Genomic DNA, 13,011 nt, shown 5'->3' on the forward strand with positions numbered 1-13,011 from the left:
TACCCAAGTATAGAAAAACACCAAAACACCCGCACAGCTTACCTAGCTTTACTACCTATAGAGAAATCAGGTGACAGGTCACAATTCATTTCGAGAATCAACCTTCAGGACTATGTAAAATAATGTAGTGTGACAGTACATAAACATAATACAGATATCTCAAAAACAGGGATTATGTACCAATAGCCATAAAGATCTGTACCAATAGCCAGCAGTGTGTTGGGTCCCTACAGATAATATATAGATATAGAGATACATAAAACAGCTGCATCTACAGAGAATGCTATATTGATTTTATTATTGATTTCAGCACTGCCACAAGTGGGGAAATGGTATTTTTTCTAATATACAAATGCTGCTTATCTCCTTTAGAAGGAGAAGATCAAGGTTTATAAATTTCTCTCCTGTTTAATAACTATAATATACAAACTAAAACTAAAAAGTTTCAATAATCAGGAAAGGAACAGCCTTTTATCAATGTATGTTTATGGAAATTAGAGGAAATTAGATGAGATCCCACAATAGGGTTCATTTGATTTACTAAAGAAATATAATCTGTTCACATAGCAAAGTGTATTATCTTGTTGCAGGGGATAGACTTAGAGATCGGCAGTGTCATGGGTCCCTACAGATAAATATATGTAGATATAAAAAAAACTGCTGCATCTGCATAGAATGTTATATTGAATTATTAAATATTATTTGTATCTAATATAGAAATGATTATCATTTGTAAACCAATATTTGTAGTTATCTACTGGTAAGTAAAGCATTTTATTGATATTTTAGTGACTGAGGAAAACCCAGCAAATACAACAACAGACAGGGAACAAACTACAATCCAACCAAAACAATCTACAGAAGAAACTGCAATCAGAAGTACTGAATCTCCAAAGAAAAAGGACTCAGAATCAACTAAAAAAGGCAAAAAGAAAAGACCACAGACACTAAATCAAAAAGAACAAAAATACAGTAAAACTCCAAACACAGCAAGCAGATCTATCTTACAAAAAGAGAATACAAACACAACAGAGAACAGTAAGTAACTTCATGTACAAGTGACACAAAATAAACTTGGTATATATATAAACTCAAGAACAAAAATGTAACATATTCCAGTTTACCAGTCCTTAGATGTGTTGGTTGCATTGCTTTTTATTTTTTATTTTGTTTTTTGTTACTTGGTAATTCTGCCAGTAATACAAGCTCTGTGCTATGGTGACTATATATATAGGGGATATAGGGGAGCATACATAGCCAAATAAGTGTATAGCCAAATGTTTTTTTTTTTAACAGGAATAGGAAAGGGTTATAAAATCCCACCAGGTTATTTTTTCACTGATTTTGGACTTTTGGGGAAAATTTCTTTAACTTTTTCCTCAAGTGACACAGAAGGAAATTAGTGAAAGAAATTCCACTTTCCGACCAATGTCACAGGAACAAGTGTTGGAAAAATTTCCACTAACCTCTTTGGACGTAGTTCTGGGGGTAACTTTATTATTTTGTATTTCTCATTTTTGTTTGGTGACAATACTCACCAGGACAAATAAAGAGGTGATAATAATAAAAAAACAATGACATATGATCTAACTCTTTCCTACAAAAACTCTTTTCCTAGACCAGTTCTCAAAGTTGTTACCATAATGGGAAGAGAAATTAGGATTAGGAATTAATCACAATTAAGATTAACAGAATAATATTTAAACAAATAATAACCATTTTTATTAACAATTATGTATATTATTGTTGGGACAGCATTAATAATAATTCTGTTATTGTGTTGTAGTAAATTATAACTGCAGATATGACACCTGAGGGGCTGTGAATAATCCTTGTATATAATGATTTTCTGTACACTGATACTCTGCCTGAATTCTTACAGGACCACTGCTTGACCCGGAGATTGGTGAGATAACGGTACCAGATCTGATAGCAGGGAAAAGAGCCAAACTATCTTGCAAAATTTCTAATTATATTATTGGTAAACATCAATGTTTATGGCATGTAAAATTGAAATCTACTGGTGAAGAAACTTTGGCAACTTATGATGGAAAGAAGTACCCAACTATAGAAAAAGACGACACAACTGATGACCAAAACACCCAGATAGCTTACCTGGCTTTACTACCTGTAGAACAATCAGATGACGGGTCAGTATTCATTGTGAGAGTTTACCTTCCGGACTCAGATCGTGTGATAGAAAGACGTACAGGACCGATACATGTGAAAGGTAAGCAGTTTCTCTATATTACATCATAGAAAAACAATGTAGTGTGACAGTACATAAACATAATACAGATATATAATACACAGGGAATATATAACAATAGAGTTCCTACAGATATATATAGATACACATAAAACAGCTGCATCTACAGGGAATGCTATAATAAATTTTAATATTGAATTGATCGCTGACACAAGGAGAAAATGTTATTTTATCTAATATAAAAATGCTTCTTGTCACCTAGTGAGATTTATTTTTCACCTTTTTGAAACTTTAAGATTGTAAATAAAATGGTTTAAATATCAGGGAACTGAACTTGATAATTATATAATTATATGTGTTATGGAAAATAGAGAATCTAAGATGAAGCAGTTGGGTTGATTTGCTAAAGGAATGTGGTCTGTTCACAAAGCAAGCATTATTTATATATTTTCCTTCTCTTGCAAGTGAACAGCATATCTTCCTTTAGTAAAATAACCCCAACAGGGTTTAAAGCCCCCAACCAGCACAGTAGTAATGTACCCCAGTACAAAATCCCCACAGCAGACACAGGAGCACAGCAGTAAACAAAAACAATACTTTCTGCACCGTGTATGGAAGGATTATATTTGTAAACTGATATTTGTATAGTTATCTACTGGTAAGTAAAGCATTTTATTGATATTTTAGTGACTGAGGAAAACCCAGCAAACACAACAACACACAGGAAACAAACTACAATCCAACCAAACCAATCTACAGAAGAAACTGCAATCCAAAGTCCTGAATCTCCTGAACAATCCCTTCTACTAAAGAAAAATAATTCAGAATCACCTGGCAAAAAGAAGGGAACGCAGACACCAAAACAGAGAGAAGAAAAAGTCAGGAAACCTCCAACCCCAGCAAGCAGATCTGTCTCACAAAAAGAGAATGCAAACACAACAGAGAACAGTAAGTAACTTCATTTACAAGTAAAAAAGAACTTAGTATATATAAAAACTTAAGAACAAAAATGTAACATATTGCAGTTTACCAGTCCTTAGATGTGTTGGCTGCATTGCTTTTCATTTGTATGTCTTTTTTCTTTTCTTTTCTTTTTTTTACTTGCTACCAGTCCTGTCAGTAATACAGGTTCTGTCCTATGGTAACAACACTCACTGGACTATATGTATAGAGGAGCATGGCTACATAACACCACCTCCTCATCTCTATAACATGGAGGGGTGCATTTTAATCCACAGAAAAATAAAAATGGAAACACTGCTAACTTCTTAACAGAGGTAGTAAGCACTGGATTTTTTAACACTTACTATAATATTCATTGAATTTTTAAATTGCATGTATAGCCTAATGTTTGTTTTTTGTTTGAACAATATAGAAAATAATTAGAAATCCTGTTAGGTTATTTATTTAGTTTTTTGCTTTTTTTTACTTTTTGGTTACCATTTCTTCAACTTTCTGCCCTAATACCACAAAAATAAAATTAGAAGACTCTCACAATGAAATTTCCCTTTCAGATACGGTTCTTTTAAACAGGTGTTGGAACAATTTCCACTAACCTCTTGCTCTGGGAATAACTCTAAAATTTTGGATTTCTCATCATTTTTGTTTGGTGGCAAATGATCAACAGGACAAATAGAGAGGTGAAAACAATAAAAACATGACATATATTCTTACCTTTGTATACAAAAAAATCATTGTTTCAAGTTAAGTTGTTACCATACTGGGAACACTAATTATGATTAGGAAATAGGAACTAATCACAATTACCGTATTTTCCGGTGTATAAGATGACTTTTTAACCCTGAAAAATCTGTGCCAAAGTCGGGGGTCGTCTTATAGGCCGGGTACTTACCTGCAGCTTGCTTTCCCTTGCTTCATATGTCCAGCGCATATGGTGGGGGGTGCCGCGGCCGAGTCCCCGCTCTGTGCTGAGAGTATCAAGGGGAAGCAAGCTACACACATCTTCCTGTACCTCGAGGAGGAGAACATGAGCCTGGATTGGCTCTCCACCAGAAGCCGCCCATTGACTCGGAGGGGTGCGCGTCTTTGGGTTGAGTGTGGAGCGTGCAAGGGGCAGTGTAGGCTGCCACTGTACACGCCTCTTACCTCCTCCTTTATCCCTCCTCCAATTACTATACTGTTCTATCTGCCTCTCAGATCTCGCTATTGTGCTGTCCACATTGGCCAGAACTCGAAAAACAAGTAGCAGACATGGTGAATGAGCATCGCCAAAATGGTTACGTAGTGACACGAAATCAAATACGTTTGTTTGCACTTCAGTGGGCCAAATCTAACCCGGATCACAGCAACAGATTTAAGGCCACTGTATCCTGGTGTACTAGATTCATGGGAAGGCATAATATGGTACTAAGGCAAAAGACGAAAATTGCCCAAAAATTACCTGCAGATCTTGATAGCAAAGTAAATAGTTTCCATCGATACATAATACGACAGCACACTAAACATGGCTATGCGTTAAGTAGTATTGGAAATATGGATGGAACTCCAATGAATTTGATATGGTTGGAAATAAAACTGTCCATCAAAAAGGTGAAAAAACAATTTTAATTAAAACAACAGGGCGTGAGAAGTCCAGTTTTACAGTGGTACTAGGATGCACAGCTGATGGTGCCAAACTGAGACCAATGATTATTTTTAAAAGAAAAACAATGCCGAAACTCAAGTTCCCTGTGGGTTGTTTTGTACATGTAAATGAAAATGGCTGGATGGATGAAGAAGGGATAAAGTTTTGGCTTGATAATATATGGAGCCGGCGACCAGGTGGACTTATTCAAAAACGTAGTCCACTGGTGTGGGATATGTTCAGGGCTCATTTAACTCCCAGCACCAAGGAAAGGCTTGCAAGACTAAAGACAGATGCAGCAGTTATTCCTGCAGGATTGACATCATTGCTACAGCCCCTGGATGTGTGCCCAAACAAGCCATTTAAAGACCGCATTCAAGAACAGTGGAATGAATGGATGGTTAGCAGCGAAAAGTCATTCACAAAAGGAGGAAACATGCGTGCTCCACAGTTGGATGTTTTGTGCAAGTTTGTAATAAAAGCCTGGAATGATATTGATGCAGTCTTTCAAGAAGTGTGGAAAATTAAAAAACATCAGATTTGATTCCAATATGGTAATTTTAATTCAAATGCTTATGACATGCATGTACTTAGCAGAAAAACTGTCACTTATAAACATAAGATGGTATGGAGGACAACTACTTGTGGCAAGATGAAGAGGAAGATGAAGCTGAGACCACACCATTTGATATGGAATTCGATCCATACGATGACTGCCTTACAAATGTATCACAAGATGTCATTGATGTACTTATGATATCAGATGATGAACAGGAGGATTTTGAAGGCTTTTAACGGGAAACTGTCACGCTAGCAAAACCTGTAAAAATACCGTAGCTTGCAGTTATGATGGGAGTTGCTAACTCACCAGGGACTTGCCGGGCACTTGTTCTTTCTCTATTGTTTTTTTCTTCCTTCTATCATCATCAGTTCCAGTAGGTTGACAGCTTAGACAACAAACAGCATAGCAGCTCCCATAGGTTTATTGTCTTATCCTTCCATTCAGCTTTAGAGTGAATTAGGAAAAGTTTAATGTACTGGTTTACGTTTACATGTTTGATGAAAAACAACCTTATGTTTATAAGTGACAGTTTTTCTGCTAAGTACATGCATGTCATAAGCATTTGAATTAAAATTACCATATTGAAATCAAATCTGATGTTTTTTAATTTTCATTTGGTGTGCGTTGAATGAGTGGTAGTCTTATATGGTGAGTATATTCCAAACTCTATATTTTAACTGGAAAAGTTGGGGGTCATCTTATAGGCCGGAAAATACGGTAAGATTAACAAAATAATAATTGAACGAATAATACCAATTTTTATTTTGAAATCCAGTGTTCATCTTTAACAATAATACTGTTATTGTATTAGAGTAATAATTGCAGATATGACACCTGAGGGGCTGTGAATAATCCTTGTATATAATGATTTTCAGTACATTGATATTCTGCCTGAATTCTTACAGGACCACTGCTTGACCCGGAGATTGGTGAGATAACGATACCAGATCTGATAGCAGGGAAAATAGCCAAACTATCTTGCAAAATTTCTAACTATATTATTGGTAAACATCAATGTATATGGCATGTAAAAGTGAAATCTACTGGTGAGGTAACTTTGGCAACTTATGATGGAAAGAAGCAACCATCTATAGAAAAAGACGACACATCTGATGTCCAAAACACCCGGATAGCTTACCTGGCTTTACTACCTGTAGAGCAATCAGATGACGGGTCAGAATTCATTGTGAGAGTTTACCTTCCGGACTCGGATCGTGTGATAGAAAGACGTACAGGACCGATACATGTGAAAGGTAAGCAGTTTCTCTATATTATATCATACAAAAATAATGTAGTGTGATAGTACATAAACATAATACAGATATATAATATACGGGGAATATATAACAATAGATACTCTTATAAGAAGTACATCCACATCACAACCTTTAATCAGAAAAACATAACTTATTCAAATCCTTACAAAATGTACAAGTATCAGCAAACACTGAACATACAAGGTGCACATTTCAGTCTCATTCAGCTTCCGATGCATTGGGCAGAATATGCTTCCTCGGGAAAAAAGATGAGACTAGTACATCCAGGTTTGAGTAAAATAACAGTAACACAGAAATCATATGCTTCATGTTATAAGGAAGATAATGTAATCAGGTACTGGGTGCCCCCGCCATGATGGAATGTCAGGTACAGTAAGACAGATAGCACTGGGGTCCACACACTGACCGAGGGATGTTTAATACTTTATGCTGATTAATTAGTTGGTCATGAGATGTCCCATTAGGTATTCAGGTTCTAATGTGTTTTATCAGTTTTTGTCAGAGACTATGACAGAGGAGTTGTCCATATTAAAGGTCCTATTTCACCCTCCCAAAAGGCAGTTTACGGAGAAAAGTTGAGTGCCTTTTTTTTTGGCAATCCTGCCATGAACACACATTCTGTCCTATGGTAACAACACTTTATTGCTGAACTGAGTTTATGGAGGACAGAACTACATAACACCACCCTCTCTCCTCATCTCTATACCATGGAGGGGAGAAAACTGGAAACAATGCTAACAGTCAGCAGAGGCAGTAAGCACAGGACTTTGTGCACTATATAAAAATGTAATAAAGGTATATTTAAAGTGTATGGATAGCCAAACACTTTAGCATCATCCCTTTCTGTTTGGTAACAATGTGAATGTTATATTGAATTTTAATATTGAATTGAGCACTGACTCAAGGTAGAAAATGTTATTTTGTCTAATATAGAAATGCTTCTTGTCACTTTTTTTATAGTGGCATATTGAGTTTTAACAGTCTGTTTAAAACTATCAAATAATAACTAAGTAGTAGTATTATCTTAGCTTAGTAAAGGAGGTGAGGTTCTGTTGACTTCAAATATACAATCATGTGGAAGCAAATATCCTGTTTTTTTTTTTTTAGTTTTCCTTCCAAGTAATTAGGTTTTGTGAATTTTCACTAAGCTATGCAATAAATCCCTTTCAGGTAAATAATACACTTTCGTAAGTGACCAACCAATAATCCTTTAGAAAAACAACAATAAAGCACCCAACACACAGAGTGACCTCCAGTAAAATAACCCCCAGCACTAAACTAAAACATTACATTTGGGACCAAATTCGGAGGGACTGTCCTGTGTAAAAAAACTTTTTATAGTTATCTAATGGTAAATAAAATGATTTATTGATATTTTAGTGGCTGAGAAAAAGCCAGCTAAAACAAAAACAGGCATGCAACAAACTCGAACCAAACCAACAGAAATACCAGAATAAAAAAAAAAAAGCGGTACATTTAAAAATCCTAATTTAAAATTTCCCACCTGGTTCTGCTTTTTGCCTGCACAGTCCCGCCCTCCAGGCACACTCGGCCGGCATCTGCTTCCCCTAGCCTCGCATCCCCAATGTTGAGGACGCAAATGCCCATCCGGCATCGACAGGAGAAGAAGACACTGACATCACTGGAGGACGCCGCTGGAACTGGGAACTGGAAGGAGTTTTACCCTCTCTGTAAATTCCCCCTGAGTGTTACTCGGGGTTACCGCTTTTTGAATAGAAAATCTACCACTCAGGAATACCATCAGGGAGGTTAAATGGGGATTGCAAATGGCAGACATAAACAGAGAGTTACACAGGAGGAGGAGAGAACCCTGCCCTGAAGAGCTTACAATCCAATGGGAGGGGGATGACACACACAATAGGAGGGGATATTTGGGATGGTGAATAAGTAGTGAGGGTTTAAGAGACAGAATTACATGAATAGGCAAGATTGAAAGTTTGGGTTTTAGAGCTCTTTTAAATGTGCAGAAAGGAGGAACAAGCCAAATAGATATCAGTGGAATGGGATAGGTTGAATAGTTTGGTTAGTGTGGGGCCAGGGTTGAGGAATGAGCACAGAGTAGATGGAACTTAATCTTGATAACATGGAATCAGAAGACTGTGTAGAAAACTCCCTTTATTTTCTAATTGCAGACAGGAGTCCAATGAAATTGCCTATGAAAATGAGGAATGAACAAAAAGAAAAGTCTGTTTGACCAACCATCTGCACATGATAAAAGAAGCTACAACTGCCTCACTGAGGGGTAGGTCTTCATCTATATTACTCAAAAGTGAAGAGGAGGAAACATCTCTAATAAAACAAGGAGTGACAGCAGAATCTTCCAATGCCACAAACTAAGGAAAGAACCGAGAGAATATCATAAGACTTGCCACTCATGTTATATTCTGATTGTCTAGGGAAAGGAAAAACACATCTATGGATAAGCCAAGAACAAAATGACCAGGATTAGATTTATACAATTGCTGGATAAAAACATCTTCAGCTCTATGATGAACATTTCTAAAGTATGTGACTTACTCTGTGTTTATATTGCTACCTTGTCTGAATTCACCTCAATGCATAGAAATCAAACAAATGCCGCATGCCTTCATGAATTCGCTCTATTTCTTTACAGTGTTTCTGGTGTAAAGTGATTTTATGAAAACCAGATGAGATGAAATCTTTCAATGTCATTAAACATATTTTGTGTTCTGCATGTAACTTAAGGAAAATGTGGGACATTTGTGGGTTTGTAATAAATCGTTGATGCCTGTCCTTTAGTTTAGGAGATTTCATCTCACCAGCATGTTTTACAATTACACTCTGCAAACCTATAACCTGGAGCAGTTTGAAGATATAGCAGGTATACAAAATTCAGCAAGATAGAGACTGTTATTGGTATGGTACAGAATTTACCACTTGTGAGGTGTGTAATGTTAAGGGGTGCAAACAATAAAGAAGACCAATCTATATATAAATAAATTAACAAAGTCCCATTTATTCACACCCATTTGGCCAAACCCACTCCGTGATACTGCATTTCAGAGGACTACTCCCATAGGAGACTTTTTATTAACCCATCTCGTAATTTTGCCTCTTCCCGCCTTAGTAGAAACCAGTGACTACAACAGGAGGTGAGCAGTAATCTCTCCAACACAGACCTTAAGAGTAAAAAAACAATCTGATAGAAGTTCTAGAAATGAAATAAAGAGATACACACTATGCTGCATATTACAGATACAATAATGCTGCTGATAAAAAATTTGATAAAATTGTAATGTGATTAAATGTGAAATTATTATTATTATTGTTATTATATTGTTGATTGGTTTGTGCCTTCCTCCTCCCACTGTATAGGGGTGCAGTTATGTATCAGTATCCTGCACATGGAAGTGACTCCATCCTTGACTTTCTGGATACATTTACCAGAAAATGTGACATTTGTATACCATTCCAAGATAGTCCACAATGGTCACTGTGCTTTTTATTGCTTTTGTCTGATGCTCTAATAATATATAGTACATTGTTTTTTTTTTTTTCAAATATGGATAGCAATGTGTCTTTGTAACTGAGCCTGTTAAATACCTGTTTGTATGGGTACTTACACCAATGTCTTTGTTTTAGTAATTCTTATATTGTAATTCTGTAAATTGTTTTTAGTTAAACAACTAAAGATTAAAGTTACCTGCATGCTGTTACCATTTATGGTACCTGGATGTAATACCGATGTGATGAAGTCTTTATTCTGTGCTGGGTATTGGTGAGTTTCAGAGCTTCTCATTTATCTATTGTTGATTTCTAGAACCATCCATCTCATGTCCTCCGAACTGCCACCTAAACTCCATTCACACGTTCATTTTTGGAAGAGAAATGTTACAAAACCTGTCAGAAACTCTCCACAGATGTGAAAGAATATACAAACTCCATCCAGAGTCTCTTGTATGAAAATAACATTGGAATTCTATGTTACAAGACTAAAATTGCACATGGTAGAATTTGCATTGCTGTGGATTATGGCAGAGATCCTGGAAGAGACATGAGGCTTCATATTGCACCCACAAATTAAAGGGCAACACGTGTAAAAGCATTACCTGTGGTGCAGTTTACCTTTTCTGGGTGTGTAGTAGTAGTTTGTCATGTACCTGGGGATGGTTTGCAGCCACAAGTGTGAAAGGGTTTTCAGTGACAACTGGGATATAAAATGGGTGCATTGAATCCAATGTGAAAAATGTCAACATTTTGGCAAACATTAGGTAAATCTTGTGTGAAACATTTATAAAAAGCCGTGAATGTCTCATCAAAATTCAGGGCCTAAGGTAAAGCGAAAAAAATAGGAACTAACTATGTAGCAGCATATGGGTTTGGTTGCCACAAAATGGCTACATTTACGCTGTGGGCATGATTGAACATTATTTGTTGTAAGTTGCAGGATCCATATTGTTTTTTTATTTCCATGTAGGTTGACTAAAAAACCCAAGGCTCACAATGGACCCCCTAATCCTTAATCCATAACCATCAGGTCCACATTACAGCTATAAGAGCACTATGCCATAACCTATAAACCCCAGGTTCATTCCAACCATAAGAACACATACCATAAACCATAACCACCAGCCCCAGACCCACTTTCCAGCCACAAACCCCTTCCCACAGTAATAATAATGCTTATTCGACCCAGGCCCGTGTCCCAGCAAAATGACCCCGTGCCACAATCCATTATCCCCTACATCTACATCCCACATTATGCTGTGCATGCAAAACTCAGTGTACAATCTCAGCATGCCTTGGTGCCATAATAAATGAACTCCTATGTGCATGTGCAGAAGTTACATTATTCCAGGTTGACCAATCAAAATATGAAAACACTGTGTAAAGATGTCAAGGCAGGTTAGGGACGGAGCAATGCCAGAGCAAAGATAAGTACTAATCTGTCAATTTCCACTTTATTTATAAGAAAATTTTTCTCTTAAACCTTAAGCCTGTACTTGTTTGATGTCTGTTTAGTGTTTTCACTGTGTGCAGGAAAACCAGGATATGGCAAACGAGAAGAGCACAAACCTTGGAAACAAGAAAGAGATGTTCAAAGGCAACCAGCAAGTCATAACACACACCAGAAAATCAGGCAACAAAAACACTAGTTAATTAAAAGGGAAGCAGAAGGAGGTTTATGCAGCAAATATAAGAAGTTTGGTTGCTATATATGAGACATAACAATAAATAAATCCAAGGAGATGGAAAGCTGATTTTACCATAAAATGATAGAGCTGCTTAAACATAACAAAGACGTAGACATAAGGGATTGGCAGCAATTTATCATTCATTTAAAATATTCAAAACAAATGGACAAATTCACCTGTCCATAGTTGTAAATTTCAGTACTCAGTAAAATGTGGTTATGCCAAGAGGCAGACATGGCAATAAAGCCCAATTCAAATGACAGAAGTAAACATTCAGTAGGATAGTTTTTTTTTTTCTTTTTAATCTGCACTCAGTACTCATCTTCCATTGGAGAATGTCGGGCCCATTGTGCTCTTGGGAACCGTCAGTGCAGAAAAACCTATCTCTGAACTTGCTTTGACCTCATGGCTCGTTTTTTTCTCTGATATACATAGTCACCTATAAGATCTAAGATCTTCAATATAGAGAGGTGGCATCTTCCCAAATCATGTCCAATCAATTTACCACAGGGGACTATAGTCAAGGTGCAGAAACATCTCAGTAGTGATAGAAAGAAACGGGAGGCCAACGTGTTGTTGCACAAGATATAAATACTTCTGGAAATGTGAGATTTCAGGGTTTTTTTTATAAAGTCTAATATTTTTTTTTAATAAATTTACTACATTTTTTAAAATGTTACTACATTTTTTAAAATGTTGCTTTTACTTTGTCAAATAAAACTTAAACGATTAGCATCGGCCTGCAACCGCACAAAATTAAAAAAAAGTGAAGAGGGTCTGAATACTCTCTGAAGCCACTGAAAATTATAAAGGTGAATGAAAAGTCAAGTAGGAGTTTGACCACATTGTCTAGCACTCAGAAACACCCCTTTCTTTCTCCTCAGCATCTGTCAGTATGAGGATGTCTGAGATGAGGTGTGACTGTTACTCTTACTGTGAGCTTCATTAGAAGCTGCAGCAAATCAGATACAGGGAGGACATGCAGCATCATCCTAGCCTCTGCAGGCTAGAAACCATCCCTGGCTCACCTCTTTTATTAATTGCATTTCAGTTATTTTAATCATAGAGGATTAGCATCACATAGGCACTACCAAGGGCAGTCTGTATTTCTCCAGGAAAGCCCACACCTCTGGACTGACATTCATTAATTCATCAAAATATTTGCATTAGGGCTGTTGCATAAAACTGAGGCTCAATGGTGG

At 36.6% G+C, this 13,011-nt stretch overlaps 1 protein-coding gene across 4 annotated transcripts in view; it reads left to right on the forward strand.

The window, feature by feature from the left end:
- Positions 1-10,203, forward strand: part of LOC140334991 (uncharacterized) — a 32,921-nt gene extending 22,718 nt beyond the window's left edge. For 2 of the 4 annotated variants that reach the window (XM_072417314.1, XM_072417316.1), the window contains 5 exons: positions 790-1,038; positions 1,883-2,230; positions 2,897-3,157; positions 6,261-6,608; positions 8,786-10,203. In XM_072417314.1, the coding sequence (XP_072273415.1) occupies positions 790-1,038; positions 1,883-2,230; positions 2,897-3,157; positions 6,261-6,608; positions 8,786-8,847 (1,268 nt within the window). In that variant the 3' untranslated portion in view covers positions 8,848-10,203. The remainder of the gene's footprint in view (positions 1-789; positions 1,039-1,882; positions 2,231-2,896; positions 3,158-6,260; positions 6,609-8,785) is intronic. The other 2 variants (XM_072417317.1, XM_072417318.1) reach the window with 1 other exon arrangement.
- Positions 10,204-13,011: the final 2,808 nt, after the last annotated feature.

This window comes from Pyxicephalus adspersus, chromosome 7 (assembly GCF_032062135.1).
Source record: "Pyxicephalus adspersus chromosome 7, UCB_Pads_2.0, whole genome shotgun sequence".
Classification (NCBI taxonomy): domain Eukaryota; kingdom Metazoa; phylum Chordata; class Amphibia; order Anura; family Pyxicephalidae; genus Pyxicephalus; species Pyxicephalus adspersus.